The following is a 16,957-nucleotide window of genomic DNA, read 5'->3' as shown; positions in this document are numbered from 1 at the left end:
AGCTTATACACAAATACAAATACTTATTTATACTTTTTATGTGCTTTTGTAATAATTATAGGGAAAATATTACATCAGCAATTATTTTATAACCCTTTAAATTGATTTCTGGAGATTATCCAAGGTGCTTCATGACCCGTAATTGGATCCCAAGTCCAACTTCGGGAACCAAAGTGCAGTGGTTCCCAAACTTTTCAGCTTTTGACCCACAAAATAGCAGTAGCACAGACCTGTGCCCCCAAATATTTTTGGATGATAAACATTTTTATCAGGTCAACTAAACATGGGCATAGTAACAATATTTTTATACTACATTTACCCATTTTAAATACACTAACCTCACTCCTTTGTAACAACTAAGACAAAAATGTAATTAATTCAGAAAATCTTTTCAGGACTCCACCTTGATGTTTCAGGACCCCACTTTGGGTCCCGACCCCAACTTTGGGACCCACTGCTGTAACAGACTCCTTTCCTTCTCAGGGCTTAAAATTTAAGGAAACATTTTGTTCTACATTTTTCAATAGTAAAAGATCTTGGCCTTAACCCGTGTTTTTCTGGGGGTTTGTTTGTTTGTTTGTTTGTTTGTTTGTTTGTTTGTTTGTTTGTTTGTTTGTTTGTTTGTTTTTATCATTTGACTTTTATATTGCTGTATGTGAGTATTCTTCATGTCAATTCAAACCTGTCAAGACTAATAAAAAAAGGAAATGAAATACTATAGATATCTGATGTGAATATGGGAGACCTCTCAGTGAATGAATGAATGAATGAATGAATGAATGAATGAATGAATGAAGATTTGCTGGGTTATGAGACTGTTGTAGTTTTATGTTTCCAGATTGGATTATTTTGGCCTCTCCGCTGCAAAAAGAAATGCGCATGCGCTTGATATTGCGCATGCGCACTGGGTATCGAGTCGTCGCTCGTAGTCGTAATGACAACTGCACCACATAACGGACAAACATTCGGCAGGAGTTCGGTCAGAAAGTCTGATTAAAAACTTGTCAAAACCGAAYAAAGTAATGAGTTAGATTGTGAAATTTCTAACGAACTTAACCCGAGATGGAACAGACAGACGCTGCCACAAAGAAAATGGACCAAGAGTTTGAAGAAATGGATTCAGAAGGCCGGTGGCAGAAACTGTACTACGTAAGTCTGTTAGCATAGTTAGCATGAAGCTAACACGGTTTGTAATTAGAGCGGGCATTTAGCCGGTTAGCACTTCGTTTTGATTAGTTTACGCTGACGTTTATAGCCTGAAGTCACTCGTCCTTTTTTGTTTGTTCTGTGTTGACCTCCTTTTGTTTACCACGTTGTAATAGTCACGAAAACGTAGTTTTGTATTAAGCTTACAGCTCTTAAGTTTAAACACAGATTAAAAGCTTGTGCTTAGAAGGTATTAGCTAGCTGTAATTTGTCACGATATGTGTATTACATGTGTCACACTATATTTGACCTGTTAYAAGAATTTATTAGTATTTATAAACCAGCGTGTGCCTGTCAAAGTTTGTTACTACGTTATTGGACCATACTAGTTAAGCTGATGGCCTGATACTTTAATTTCTTTTTAATTTCGTTCTTTGTCGACCTTATTTCACATAACACCCCTTTGTTTAATTTTGTATTTGAATGCTGTTACTCAAGGTTGTTCTCTTTACTCTTATATTTTGTATTTCGATTAACGTAAGCACAGATAGCGGCTGGGGTGAGCAGCCATCAGTCTTACTTAAGTTTATTAATATTTTGGCGTTTAGTGTTTTTAATTTTTGTTTTTCCTCTGTTCAGGAAATCAGAAATCAGTCCCACGAGTGCTCCTTCAAAGTGGCCAARTACCCAGAGAATCGCAACCGAAACAGATACAGAGATGTCAGCCCATGTGGGTAAACATTTGTGCCAAACTCTGAACTGTTTACGCTGTGATGTGTAGTTAAATCTTTAACTACGTCTATCAATTTACAACTCATTCCTAAAAATCTTTCTTCCCAACAGTTGATCACAGTCGAGTAAAGCTGGAGAACACAGAAAATGACTACATCAATGCAAGTCTGGTGGTGATGGAAGAAGCCCAGAGGAGTTACATATTGACTCAGGTAAGTCCAATTAGTTTCATTAGTAACAGTTAAGTTAGTCGCTAGTTATGTGGTCTAGACCTAAAACATTTTTTGTGGAACTTTTTGTTTGTATTAAACAATATTTTAACTCAGACAAGTTATTAAATTAGCCGGTGTACTTTATAATAATGTAATGTGAGGCTGTTTCTTTTGTTAAACGGTGCCAGTATATATCTGGCTTCAATCAAGTTTTGGTATGCAGCAGCAAAACGCACATTTGTGTACTTTCTTTCATTTAAACTTCCCTTTATTGCATGTGTGTGTATTTTAAAGAAGCAACTCTTCACTAAATATAGGAACATTTTAGAAAAAAAATCATTTTGTCATAAAATCTGAATTAAAGCTGTGCACACTTGTGATATGAGATGTCATGATCATCGTTAATGACTCAGCTAAGATCACCTCAATTTTTGACACAGTATCTCTAAAATTAACTGAATCATAGCTATTTTTGTGTTTTCTCAGGTCAGTTGGCTGAGGTGGCAATCATGAATTAGAAAATGTTTTTTGGTCAGTGGAAGATGCTAATTAATGCATTTTGAACAAAAAGTAAATAAACCCACTTAACTAGAAAGACTGTGCATAAACAACTATGGTGGATTTTTGTCAAGTCAGTTTTATACAGTGTACTTCTGACATCATTTTCCAGTCAGTTTCATTGCCATTTACACATTTTTTCCCCTCATGACTCTAACATCTCATGTTGATATGATAAATAAACAAATAAATAGTGCTTGAACACAGCTCTCCTAACGACCCAGATGATTGCCGAGAGGGTCAGTGTGTCCTGAACAACTTCTCAGAAGCTGAAAAAGCCATAAGAGTTAAGACATGTTGTACTTTGTACCCATCGTTTCAGCTGTGCAAGACTCACAGATAAAACATTTTGAATGTCTAATTGTCTTTAATTTAAGGTCATATAATGCTTACCAATGCATTCAGTCTGCTCACCGATACTTTCATTTTTGGTATTCAGAATTAATTTTTATTACATGTGTAACTAATAGTCACAACTTAAAATCCAAGGTTAAAAACCAAAATGAAAAACGAAATCAACATTTGTTCTTAAACAGAAGCCAAAAACATTTTTCTCATCTATTGCAAGTAATATTTTCAGTCCAAAAAATATCCTGTGACTTTTAGTAAAAGCCACAGCAAACTGAGACCTACCTCCTTTTTTTTCACAAAATATTTGTGATTATTGCTTACAAAATACTAGGGCTGCTACGATTAATCGATTAATTGACAACTAATTGATTATTAAAACAATCGATGACTAATTTAATAATCGATTAATCGTTTTCTTTTTTTTTTTGTTCTTTACTTTGTTTTTCTCTCCAAACTGCTTTGACAGCTTCCACTGCCACATCTACCTTTCTGTCCTTGACACACATGCACAGTAGTGGTAACTGGGGTAGGCCGTGACGTCACAAGTAGTTTTTATTATCGATTCGCTGTATTACATGACCACCACGTGAATGTTCATGCAGTTCTATTTCGGTACCTAAATGCATCATTGCGGCCGTATTGGCATAAGAGTGGTGAGTTTTYCATGCTTGTCCTGAACGCAGCATTGTGCAAGAGCGTAATGACGTCAGCAGCCGCTGCTTCAGTTCAGTCTAAGCTTGAAAAGAAGCCTCGCAGCTCCTGGAGTAAAATTTACGGAACAGACCGCCTCTGAATTATCTGGTGGATTAATTATCTTGTGAGCACGATGTTCACTTGCTCAAAGTAAATAAAGTACCGCCACTTTCTTTATTTCATCCGTCATTAAACAGAGACTGGTATTAGGTCGAGCCACGTTCCCCCATCAGACGGTTCCCCCAGCGTCTCAAACAACAGAGGAGCTTCCYGASACACGTCTGACCTAAAGAGCACAAGCAGCCAACAAGTGTTGGACGTGTTCTGGATGTTCAAAACGTAGCTTAAATACCTTTTATTWATTTTAACTGCATCCTCTTTTGCTTATTTGATTTAAACTTATTTGCCTTCCATGGACCTCCATCACACATTTTTCTAGTGGGGAAATGACATCAATAGAAACACGTGGAGCTGGATTTTAATTTGTGTAATAAGACAAAACAGTCTTGTTTTTTTCAACAGTTTTCACATTAAAGAAATAAGTTACACAACTGAAGTTACAATACAAAGAGCTGGATGTTGTCTTGATATTTGTTAATTTTTATATATTGAGAAATATGTTAAATAAAAAATAATGAATAAATGTTTATTATAGTTTTTCCAGAGAGTGACTTGAATTTTGCATGATTTAGTTCAACACTCTCAAAACGTTTTTGTGGTTTGCAGCCTTTAAAATTAATGTGGGAGGCATGTATTAAGCAAGGTCATATTCAGAGACAAATTAAATGTTTGCAAATTGTTTTAGATGCTCAGCAGCCCCCACTCGACTCCAACCACAGTTTAGTGGCTGTTTTAAAGTTGTTCTTCCCCATCGGTGTGCCTCGTTTCTTCTGAAATGAGTCATTTGTGGTTTGTGAAGGTGTTACAGAGACCAATAACAGCAGTGAAAACCTCTCTGAAATTAAACGGCACAAAATAGCATGTTTTTTTAATCTAATAAAATCTGTTCTTCTAAACAAAATATTTTTTGAGCATTTTAATTTTTGACTTCAGTGTGTGCATTAAAAACTTCAATTTTCTTCGGTTTTTTGATTTGTATTGATAGTTTATTGGCTGTTTTTTTTTTTGTGTGTTTTCTCATGGATTTGTGTAACTGAAACAACATTTTGACATTTAAAGATATTAATCTCATCATGCAGTTTTGTGAAGCACATTGACCTTTAGCTGTCACGAGTCGACCTTACAGTATTTCTTTCTGAAAATCTCTGTTACTCAGCGATGGAGACCAGCTGTTGTTAATGTAGTTTAGTCAGTGTATTCAACAGTATTACTCATTCTGTTTAGATTACTTCTCATGTCTCCTCATAGGCTCCTCTCATATTCATTTAACCTCTGATCACTGTGTTTGTGTGGATTTTGTCCACAGGGCCCTCTGAGGAACACCTGTGGCCATTTTTGGCTTATGATCTGGGAGCAGAAGACCAAGGCAGTCATCATGCTTAACAGGGTTATAGAGAAAGGATCAGTAAGTAGACATTAATAACTTCATATAGACCTATTTATCTGCAATAATAATAGGACATGCATGTGTGCATTAATGAAGACGGTGCTCTACTTAGAGGAAGTTTTGTTTTCATGCATGTTCTACTTCTAACTACCATGCACAGCTGCAGACTTTGAAGATAGCCTTAGTTAATATCTCTAATGCTGCAATTCCTAAAGTCTGCTGTGGAATTAATCTGCGTAAACCAACTTCGGATAAAATGTGCCACAATACAAAAGTATAATTTAAAAAAAAGCCCTCAATCTAATCAGTCATACTTAAATCATAGCTAAAAACACTGTTTGTGCAGCATGTTGATATTGTAAAATTTGGTTAAGGCTGTAGATCCTATTTATGGAAATTATTATAATTTTCAGTGAGGCAGGATCTGTTTCAGTTCACCTCCTCATATTTCTTATTATATAATTTGTCAATCACAACTCACCTATTCACTGTGATCATAAAGTGTTTCATAATAGCAACGTGATTCGACAAAGCAACATTGAGACTCGTAAAGAACGTTGCTCTTTTACTTACCTTCAAAATCCAACTGTCTCTGGTCCTTTTTATAAAAACTGGAATTAGAGCATCTAATATCAGTTTGTCTTGTTACACTCTTCAGAAACAGTTTTTGAAAAGCTACATTTTGCTTGGCAAAACATTCTTAAGTTTAGATGAATGGTATATTTACTGGTTTCATATGGATTTATTTGTACCTCCGTTCGCAGAATGTAGTGTTTTGACAGCATGTTCAAATGTAGAGCATCTAGGTTAAAGCTCAACCCTCATACTTCAGTGATGCTGTGACGTGCAGATTAAACACTCACTGAAAAACCWTCACAGGCAGAGCAGCTGTGACCTCTCTCTTTCTTAGTAAAGCAGCTGGATTGGATCTTGCTGTGTCAGGAGATTTGCTCACCGACTGKTTTCTTGGAACGGAAGATAAAAAGCTCCAAGGAAATAATTTGAACCAAGAAAAAAAAAGTCCTTAACGTTGACCATGTTTCTAAGTTTTCAGCAGCAAAATTACTTAATAAACTTATGTCAGAGTTGATCTGTGAACTTTCAAATTCATGTTGGGTACACGGTTTAAAAGAAAATCGTGATTTATAGCTGAATGCCAGGGTTCGCTTTGCAACTACAGTTCATGAGATAAATATCTTGATCTGACACTCACTTTATCTTGGCTTATGTTTCTGTTTTGTCTCTTTTTCTTCTCCTGTGACAGGAAAAGTGTGCCCAGTACTGGCCCACAGCAGAGGAGAGGGAAATGGCCTTTCGAGACACTCGTTTCTTGGTCACATTGTTGTCAGAGGACACCAAGTCTTACTACACCACCAGAGTACTGGAGCTGCAGAATCTTAATGTAGGCAACTTTATTATTTAGCACATGATCGCTGAACTGTATTCATTCCAAGAGCTAGTTGGCATGAAATCTTTTTAAAAGGAAATGCAACATTGTTTCTGATGAGACTCGTTGTTTGGTGTAAACATGGGTTTTCAATTAAGCGTGAATGTGATGCAAACTGTCAAACTTAACTACAACAATGCTTTCTACAGCTGTACCTTTTTATATTTTTATTAATAATGTTTGTAATATGTTGTTCACTTTGAATGAAAATATTGCCTAATATGAAGCAGATCATCAAAACAAACCTTAAGATCAAGTTCATGCACATCTCTGTTGTTTCTGTCTTTCGCTTTTTACTTCCTTGATGCTGGTTTATTGATTAAAATACCTGTTGCTAAAATATTTAACTGGGTGGTTTAACATGTCTGACAGTAACCTCACACCTACCGATAAAAATCACTACAGACAGGCACAAGCAAACAGGCGTGTTGTCACTTCTATTCTGCTAATGTGGTCACGTGTATCCTCTTTCACAGACGGGGGAGAAAAGAGAGATCTACCACTTTCATTACACCACGTGGCCCGATTTTGGCGTTCCTGAATCCCCAGCGTCRTTCCTGAATTTCCTGTTTAAGGTGCGGGAGTCTGGCGCGTTGGGGGTGGATCACGGGTCGGCCGTGGTGCACTGCAGTGCTGGGATTGGACGCTCGGGCACGTTTTCTTTAGTTGACACATGCCTTGTACTCGTAAGTGCCACTCAGGTTTTACATTTAGATTTGTTTTTGTCTTATATTAGTGTAGTTTAATGCATTATTTTAATTATATTTGACTTGAGTTTCAATTCCATCCCTTTATCATTATTTTATTCTTTATTTCCAGGAATAAATTATTTCTTGTCTTATTTGCTTAATGCAAAACATGTTCTGATACAAAAAAACTTTAAAGGGCTGAAAGTATAATGTAAGCTACAGTTAAGCTAAGAGCAGTAAGTTGTGTGGATATGTGGGGACTTGTGAACAACATTTCTTTAATACTAAATGTTATGCAACAAGCTCCTTTAAAGAGGTGTATTTAATAGCTGTGCCTGCAAACAAAAGCAATAAAAAGAAGCACATCAGTGTTCTTTCGTTTTAACAACAATAAACCACATCAGGAAACACTAAAACCGTCTTCCTTATGTGGTAAGTCAGGTTGTTTAACTTTCTTTTCCAGATGGACAAAAGGAAAGACCAGTCATCGGTGGACATCAAAAGCATCCTGTTGAAGATGAGGAAGTACCGTATGGGTCTGATCCAGACTCCGGACCAGCTGCGCTTCTCCTATATGGCTGTCCTCGAAGGAGCCAAGTTCATCATGGGAGACTCTTCTGTACAGGTAAGGCACACACCCTAACCACCTCAATAACCGTTTTTCAAATTCACTGTACTCTTTCTTTTCCAGTTTTGTTTTCATTGTTTGCAAGTAGAGTCTGTGACATTTAGTTCCGCTTTCCTGGTGGAAGTTATTTTATCTGAATCAACAGATAAATGTCTTCTAGAGTAAATTGTAGTTTGAAGTCTAAGTTTATATGAGACGTTACTTTGCCTTAAATTATACCTGAACTCTTTAGATTTTAGCATTGAAATAAAGTCAATATGTTGTGTTATCTGTTGTTTTTAATCAAAGGTTCAAATCAGGACTTGATATTATGTTTGTGAGAGAGAGGGTTTGCCAACACTTTTTAAAATGTTTGTCCCGTGTTTGTTACATTCTTCCTGCAGAACCAATGGCGTGAATTATCCAAAGAGGACCAGGAACCAATTTCAGAGTCTCCGCCATCGACTCAGCCTCAGGCCAGGTGTCCTGCTGAGCGATACAACGGCAACCAAAAAGGAGGTCAGCAGGAGGAGGCAGGGGAGCACAAACAGGACGGCAAAATACCTGCACAGTCTTCCTGCAAGGAACAGGAGCTGGACGGCAGCACAACACAGTCAGTATCATAAATCTGATCATAAAACACACGGAGGTTATTGGACACTGGTCCTTATCAGCTCAACTAATTTGGATAGGTCAACAGTAATCAGCTGTCATTGTTTCAGTAAACCTAACAAAATGGTTTAACGGGAAAATTCTCTTCAGCAGCTGTTAATCAGTTATGATCATGTAGTTTTGTCTAAAGTACACCGTCTTTTTATTGGTCACAAAACATGTTATTGGGTAAATGTTTGTTATAATCTAATGTAACTAGAGAGACATCTTTTAACTACTTTTCTATCTTTTAATGCAGCAAACGGCGCAGAGAAGACAGYATCTCCAAATCTGCAGCAACCAAGATGGCCCAAAGCAAGTCCAGGTCCAATGACTCGGAGAGGAAGAGGAAAAGGTGATTATATCTTCTGGTCAAAACCACTTCTTATTTCTCACACACATACTTAGCAATCAGTTTAACTGCAGCATTAGATTTAATGTTTGCGCCTTAAGGCAAGAACCCAAAATTATCATGGACAAATTTTTTATACTTATTTTTAAAGATGTCCAAACAGGTTTCCCAAGTTCATAACTTGTATTAAAATGTCAACTGATGCTTTTATTTCCCTGTTCCTCCATCATACTCTAGTMTTTAATGTAAATTTGCTATTCAAGCTTACCGACATGTTTGTTTTTTATTGCTCTATAAACGACTTACAGTTAGACCTGATGCAGCACTTCTGTGTCGGTGCAGCTGCTCAGTCACTTCTGAGAAGCCTTCCTTTGTTGTGTCACATGTCAGTGTTGTTCCAGTAATACGGCTGAAAGCAGCGAGTTGTCACTCTCCTGTTGTGGTTTTCCTGGACAGTTTGGGGTGCATTTGCTGTACGTGACAGGAGCTGTTCTGTCCGGTGGGGGGGAGGGGTATCCTACATTCACCGCCCCCCCCTCTCTGAGATGGCACCGACCACGAAGAGCACATTTAGAGGAGGAAGTCTCCCCACCACTTGTTATTAAAAAAAAGAAAAGAACGCCCACTTGTGTACCTGGAGGTGTGTGATTGTGCGTGTGTGTGTGTGTGTATTTGTTGCTGTTGGGGTTTGATTCTCTTATTGATTTGCTTGGTTCTGCAGTTTGGAGTTGTAATTTTGGCTGCACTTTAGCATGGTGTGTGTATGTGATAAAAAATGGTTGAAACGCTCATAGTTGGAGCTGGAAAAACGGATCAAAGAAGTGAAAATATTCTAATTGGAAAGCTGCTCTTGATCCGTGTTCAATAAAATGTTTGGAATCACTGCTCTCGATGTAAATATGTAATATATAAGGGATTTTGTTGGCACAGACAAAGATTACAAGATCTTTAAATGTTCTTTGGTACTCATTTAAAAGAAGTCATTTCTGAGTGAAGAGTGGGCTCTCTGTWGAGAACATTTCTCTGAAGGTTTGTTGCATGTCGGTATGTTTTTYTGCTAACTTTGCTTCCTGAGCGTGTCACAGTGCCTCATTTGAATCTAGATTTTGATTTTGTTTCATGAGCTCATCTGAGGGGCTCTTTGGTTATTTTTTTAAAGGCCTTAACTTTACTGAAAGATTCACAGAAACTCTGAATAAAGAGTAAGTTAGCTTTAAAAAAGCAGATTTTTGGTGGCATAAATTAAACAAACTGCAGGGCAACGCTTGCTTTTTTTAAGTGACTTTAAAGAATTGTATAATGAATACAAAAAATAAGGAAGTTTGTGCTTTGTATTATTTCTTTGTAGCARTGGTGGGCAGTTCCACTCAGAGCGGAAATAATATTTTCATGAAGAGTTTAGCATTTTCATTTCTTTCATGAACAAGTAACGGTCTTAACTTGCACTAAATAATGTAGGTTTTTTATTTACCACCAATAATTTTACAACATGCATCGTTACTTCTTTGATATAATCTATAAAATTGCCTCTTACATGCAGCAGTGACGTTCTTAAGACYGGTCTGTGAGCATTACTTTATCAAGCAGTCTGCTGCATCGACATGACACGCTCTACCTCATTCACTGTCCTCAGACACTTCTGACTCATGGTTCCAGTTTACAAGCAAAAACAAACTTCAATATAAATTTGAAACTAAATCTGAACAAGAATTTGTCAAGACTCAAAACTATTGTAAAAAGTCAAAAAAATAATGTTCAGATGTTTTCCCAGCATCCTTTGCAGGGACGTCATTCAGTCAGATGACTTCCTGAGTTTGTTTCAAAATGTTAAAAGGTGAAACAAAGGCAGCTTTGCTTTAATCTGGGGCATACAAATAGTAACTTTTAGTGTTAATGTTTAAATATAAGAACTAAATTAGCAAAGACACAATTTCAAAGGCTGTCACTTTTCAGTGCCTTTTTCTCCCTCCTACATCCACTCTTCCTGTCTGTCAGCTGTAGCTCCTCCTCCTGGCTTTACCATAAAACAAGGCTTTTACCCAGCATGCAATGCAGCGTGATGTAGTTTCTCATTTTCTAGTTTCTTAAATTTCACCTGTAAAATATGTAGTGAGATGAAATATTTTAGAGTTGTGTTGACTTATGTTTGGTTTAATATCTGTGTTGAAGTTTAGTTTTTGACTRTAAAACTGAAACMATTACTTTGAGGTTTGAGGCAGAAAAAYAGAGTGGAACTGAATGCTTGAAGCAGGTGTGTTCAAAGAAAAACTGACTGCTGTAGCACATTGTTGGCACATGGTGGACCAGATGTTAGTATATTAAATATTAGTGGTTTAGCTTCCACCCAATTTTTATCAATTTAGCTTTTTTTACGTAACAGAGCTAAGAAATTTGTGTATTGTTACAGGTGTTAGTGAAGTTAATGTTTTAGTTAGCTGAGCCCACTGCGTTTTTGAAACATTTTTCTTGGCAAAAATTGTATATGTGGTATAATCTCTATTTTAAATTGTGCCACATTTGTAAGGAACATGCACTTGTGGGATGTGCAGTAGAGCTGAGTATGTGGGTTGTGCACATCAAAGATTTGCCAAATGTTCTCTGCCAAACAGCTTATTTTGCTGTTCAGCTTCTGGTYGTCCCAGATGCTGCCAATCGGGTGCCGAGTATAAAAATTTTTTTTTGCCAGGAAGCATTGTTACAACAAAGAAATTATCTACCAAACACAAATTTCCTTAATTTTTGTGCTGTTCAGTGAAAATGTTAACAAACTGAAGTTTTACTGCAAAATTATTCCTGAGAAGAAAGTATTAAATGTTTTAGTGCTGTACCAAACGATTATTTTCTAATCGATTAATCTAACGATTATTTTTTCGATTAATCGATTATTCTAACAACAAATCTATAAGTTATTCTGATGTGAGTGCACTGGAAAYTTAAAATGTTTTCATCAAATTAACAAGAACAGTTCTTTAATATTGTAATATTTTCTGTAATTGTAATATTTTCATGAAAAACTCACCACTCTTATGCCAATACGGTCACAATGATGCTTTTAGGTACCGAAATGGAATTGCATGAACATTCACCTGGTGGTTATGTAATACAGCAAATCGATAATAAAAAAAAAATCTGCGTCGACAAATTTACATACTCGACGTCATCGATTATTTCAACTAATCGGTGCAGCCGTACTTGTGACGTCCACGGCCWACCCCAGTTACCACTACTGTGCATGTGTGTCAAGGACAGAAAGGCAGATGTGGCAGTGGAAGGTGTCAAAGCAGTTTGGAGAGAAAAACAAAGTAAAGAACAACAACAAAAAAAGGAAAATGATTAATCGATTATTAAATTAGTTGTCGATTAATTGGTGCAGCCCTAAAATGTTTTAGTTAAAATTCCTCTAAGCAGTGCAACATGTTTGTTTTTCAACGAGACAGCTGCTTTTGCTACATAAAGAATCTGATGTTTTCTTAGCTGAAAGATTTATTTTGAATATTTGACACGACCGTCTTGTGCCTCAGGTTTAATTTGAAGCTCATTCTTTGTTGCTGTTTTGATGTTTTACTTGATTTTGTGTCTTGAGACAGGACGAAAACCAGTGACTGCTGACCAGCTCCAACCACAAGACTTCAGCTGTTTGCAGCCAAAGCAAACATCGGCAGGGAACTCCAGCTGCCCCCGTTCCCAACCTCTGTGCTCTTCCTCCTCGCCATTTTATTTCTTTTGCTTTGTTTTTATTTCAGTCCAATCAAGTCTTTTTTTAAGCAACGCCCACCTCGTCATGCCTCAGACCCACCATCTCAGCTTTCCAAACTTCGTTCCTTCTGAAATGTTTACAGCATTTACTGACTTTCTCTGAAGGTAAACAAAGCACCTCGAACCTCACCCAGCCTCTGTCGTTTTCTGCTTACAGAATCAGTAAATACTTTTTTCTCTTGTTTCTTATGCGACTGAAAATTGGGGCTATGCATTGCCAATTTCTAATGCTGGTCATTTGTGTATTTTTGGAAAAACATTTTCTTTTTTCAGAGAGAAAATAATAATTAAAAAAATCTATTTTTATAAGAAACTACTTGAAGTTTTTCAGGTGATAAGGTTTGTATAATGACAAATACTGCTACCACCCATGAGTAAAACAGTGGCAGGAAATGTTTCCATGATGTACATAGTTTTTTTTTTAAGATGTGTATTAAAGGTATTTTTGCTTGTAAAAATAAAGAACTTGTTACAGATATGTACACAACAAAAACCTTGTGACTTTTCTCCCTTTGAAATGAATTTGTCTTAAAGTTTTTCAGAGTGTAACCTCTAAATAAAACTGGTATCACTTAGTTTACTTACAGACCCGTCTTTGCCTTTTTATTACATGGGAAATAAATAAATAAAATTAAAGCAACAGATTAAAATCTTGTTTTTCCAGCATGTTCACATTATTGCTCCAAGTTTCCTTTTTAAAAACGCCGTCAGGTCATTCCTTTCCCATAACCGGCCCACACGGAAAACAACCAAAACGATGCAAACAGAAAGGAAAAACCACAAACTTGACTGCTGAATAAGACAACTGTCCTGTTACGACACTGGGAGTTGTGGAAAGGAATCAAATTACTCGGAGGTGGGACTGCCAGGAATATGCCATGGCTCTGGGCCAAACATTTTCTGTTAAAGGGGGCAGAGGTCCAGTGAGGGTAGAGTGAAGTCTTTATTAGTTTAAACAAACAACAGGCCAGGTTCTCATGACTYTCTTATTGGAAATCGTTCAAATAATTAATCATAGTAATCCAGAAGTGCTCGTTTTGGTCAGTTCCTGTAATATTGGCACAAGTAATATCCAAATAAGATCATGTTGGTGCTGTGATGCAGCTGTTTGAATAGGAAAACATCKGTGCATTCTTAAGCTAATTCAAAACAGTGCAGGTGGAATGCCGCTTCCAAACAGGAGGCTCCAAGAAGTTGGGATCTTCCACTTGCTGTGAGATTGTTGGCTCTAGAAAAAGAATCGGATAAATCACCCGGTTGATGGGTGAAGCTTTAAACTCAAATCTATACTAGATGAGCCTGAAACAATTAGTTACTTCTCCAAAATGTGTCCATTTACAGGAAAAGAATAAAAATAAATAAAAAGCTTACGGGATTGTCCAGCAGATGGAGCCAGTCGTTGAGATGATWGACGAGCGTGAAGGCGTCCGGGATGTTGTCGCCCTCTGAGCAAAAGAGCAGCAGCACAGCCAGYGGGAGATCTTCAGCACAGCTGGAACGTGTGAAGGAGAAAACAAAACATGATATATTGAAAATTAATGAAGTATTAATGAAACCCATATTTTAAAATTGGACAAAGCATCTTGTACATCTGAAGACTGCAATTGCAAAACATGCTTATTGTTTCAAATGAGAGATTTATTGTAAAAAAAAAATCTATTTCTTTCCCTAATCTGTTCATTGTGTGCAGCTTAGTTTTACAGGCTTTGTTTTTTAAAGTTTTTGGCTTGTGGAAGGAAACTAGAGCACCCAGAAAAAGCCCACATACTGGGAGGATATGCAAACTCTACCCACAAAGGCCCGAGGCTGGGAGGTGATCTGGGGATTTCATCTCATTGCTCTTTATTTAATCCCACAAGCTTTGCCAACGCAGCTAGAATTTTCTATTTAACATCCATTCACCTGTCTGTGTAAAGTCCTTTGGTGATGCCTCCTCCTGGGATGCAGAGTCTTGGTTCTGCAGCGGTGTCCTGTACTCCAGGAAAGGCCGGCGCTCGCTCCATCTCCCTCCAGCCGAGCTCCTTCAGAGCGTCTGCGCTCACCTTCTGCAGAGGCGGAGTGGCCAGGTACCTCAAAGGAGTCCTAACGTGCACGTTAATTTGTTAGCACTCAGATTGCAGTCGGCTACAGAAATAAATTTTTTTAAAATGAGTGATGTAAGAGTGAATGTTTACCCCTGCAGCTGCTGGTCGTCTCTCTGGTAGGCATGGCTGCTGGAGAGAACCACTGTCCTGGAGAAGCCGCTGGCTTTGATCCAGGAAACGAGCAGCTGACGAAACTTTTTGGATTTTGTCTGCCGGGARCAGAATCACACAAACTGAAAACATCTCAACCAAGACAACAAGGACTCAAATATTTATTTTCATATTGCTGTGAAATTAAAGCTCGTGCTGCCAGCTKTAGATTTACCTGAGTAATAGGTGCTCTGATCTGAAGAACTGCCAGCTTCAGTTCTGCTGCTGTGTAAACTGAATGACAGATTGACTTCATGAGTAAGTTTCATTTCAACATTTTCAACACAAAAAGCTAAACAATCCCATCCCTGTTTGTCCAACAAATACACAGATTTAACTCCAAATATCAGCAGCACTACACAAGTTAAACAAAGGGACTCAAACATTGTTACCTTCGGCAGGAGTATGAAGCTCCTCAGCATCCTCCTTGCAGCTGACATATGGGTTGTTCCCGGCCATCGGGATGAGACAGTCCGTGTGGATGTATCCCGCTCTGCTCATGTTGAGAGTGGACACTATGAGGTCCACAGCCAGCTGGCCCACGTTACCCACAGCTACTGCCGGCTGGGRAGGGGATTAACACAAGTAAAGAAAGTGACAATTATTTTTTTATTGCACACTTTTTACTGAAACAGGTTTATGCAAATAAAAAAGCTTCTCAAATGTCACAGTAATTGTGTTTTAATGTTGAAATCTGAAACGTTTTCCATTTTGACCTGTTGTCTTGATATTAATATATTTTAAAAACTTTTTTCTTGCTATAAAACATATTTTTCAACAGAAGCACACAGTCATTCATCTGGTGTGAGGGGATTATAGGGCTGAAAGGTTTTATTTTGTCCAACACGGCACACAATGTTGACATATTTGATTGGTAGGTCTGTATGTTTATGTGACAACCCAAAAGAACCTAATCTAAAAGTTGTTCTAAAAACACCGGATTCTTTATTTATATTTCTCATATGTCAGTTTTATATGAAGTGTAATATCATAATAGATGATATCCAAAAATGTCCGGATGCTCCCTAAAAAATATAAATCTACCTACAAGTATGTACTTATTTTATTTAGACACATAACATTTTCTTTTTGTTTTTTTTATAACACCAAATTTTGTTGTAAAGATAAATGTTTTTGAACGGTTCACTGATAAATAAAACCCACATTGACGTGACTGTGACAGAATGAAAGCACACACTCACCATGACAAGGGTAAAGCCTTTGAAAGCGAYCGGTGAGTCTTGTGATGAGATAAACATCGTGCTGTTTAGTTGAAAACCAAATTATATAAATCAACTACAAAAGAGGAATAATTAAAAAAGCTATATTACACAATGAAAATTTGGATGAGTTTCACTAAAACTTTCATTCCTGCTTGTGTTGTGAACCTTCTAGCGCCGATTACTAAAATTTAGGACCAGTTTTAGGATGCTTGTGTCATGCCTGAATATAATGTACCCGTAAATATCAATTTTAAAATATTAACTTTAAGTAATAATTGTGTCTTTGGAATTATAGTATTGTACTCACAAATTGTTAATGTTTGGTTTTTACATGTACTGAAATAAATTTAACTGTGCTTTGGATTCTAGTTAGGCAACTTTGCGGGCAAACAAGAGCTCAACGAAGCCTTTTTTTCCTCCTCTAAACATTTGTAATAGCTATGAAGTATGGAAGCCCATTTCCGCCACCCTGATAAAAAAATAAATACAACTTGTATCTCATAATTATGAGATACTATCTCATAGTTATGAGTATAGTATCTGATAGCATATATCATAATTATGTCATAATTATGAGAGTCAATTAGTCATAATTATGAGATACTATCAAGATAGTTAAGTCATAATTATGAGATAGTATCTCATAATTATGACTTAGCTATCTCATTATTATGAGATACTATCCCATAATAATGACTTAGCTATCTCATTATTATGAGATAGTATCTCATAATTATGACTTAGCTATCTCATTATTATGAGATACTATCTCATAATAATGGGATAGCTAAGTCATAAT

The 16,957-nt window shown here is 37.0% G+C and overlaps 2 protein-coding genes across 2 annotated transcripts; one reads left to right on the top strand and one right to left on the bottom strand.

Moving 5' to 3' along the window:
• The first annotated feature begins 927 nt into the window (after window positions 1–927).
• Window positions 928–13,281, top strand: ptpn2b (protein tyrosine phosphatase non-receptor type 2b). Its single transcript, XM_014009301.1, has 10 exons — window positions 928–1,149; window positions 1,786–1,876; window positions 1,990–2,090; window positions 5,119–5,217; window positions 6,464–6,601; window positions 7,123–7,332; window positions 7,799–7,960; window positions 8,347–8,555; window positions 8,853–8,948; window positions 12,533–13,281. Exons 1-10 carry the CDS (start codon window positions 1,063–1,065, stop codon window positions 12,552–12,554), a joined length of 1,215 nt encoding a protein of 404 aa, XP_013864755.1. The 5' UTR covers window positions 928–1,062; the 3' UTR covers window positions 12,555–13,281.
• A 339-nt stretch (window positions 13,282–13,620) lies between these two features.
• psmg2 (proteasome (prosome, macropain) assembly chaperone 2) lies at window positions 13,621–16,166 on the bottom strand (the record flags this gene model as incomplete). Its single annotated transcript, XM_014009302.1, is given in 7 exon segments — window positions 13,621–13,929; window positions 14,073–14,193; window positions 14,604–14,783; window positions 14,876–14,994; window positions 15,111–15,169; window positions 15,328–15,499; window positions 16,138–16,166. Coding segments are annotated over 7 exon segments (764 nt in total), but the record flags the coding sequence as incomplete, so codon positions are not given.
• Between the last annotated feature and the right edge of the window lie 791 nt (window positions 16,167–16,957).

Source organism: Austrofundulus limnaeus, unplaced genomic scaffold (genome assembly GCF_001266775.1).
Source record: "Austrofundulus limnaeus strain Quisiro unplaced genomic scaffold, Austrofundulus_limnaeus-1.0 Scaffold56, whole genome shotgun sequence".
Lineage (NCBI taxonomy): Eukaryota > Metazoa > Chordata > Actinopteri > Cyprinodontiformes > Rivulidae > Austrofundulus > Austrofundulus limnaeus.
Note: the sequence above shows the minus strand (reverse complement) of the source record. Positions and strands in the feature narration are given on the sequence as shown.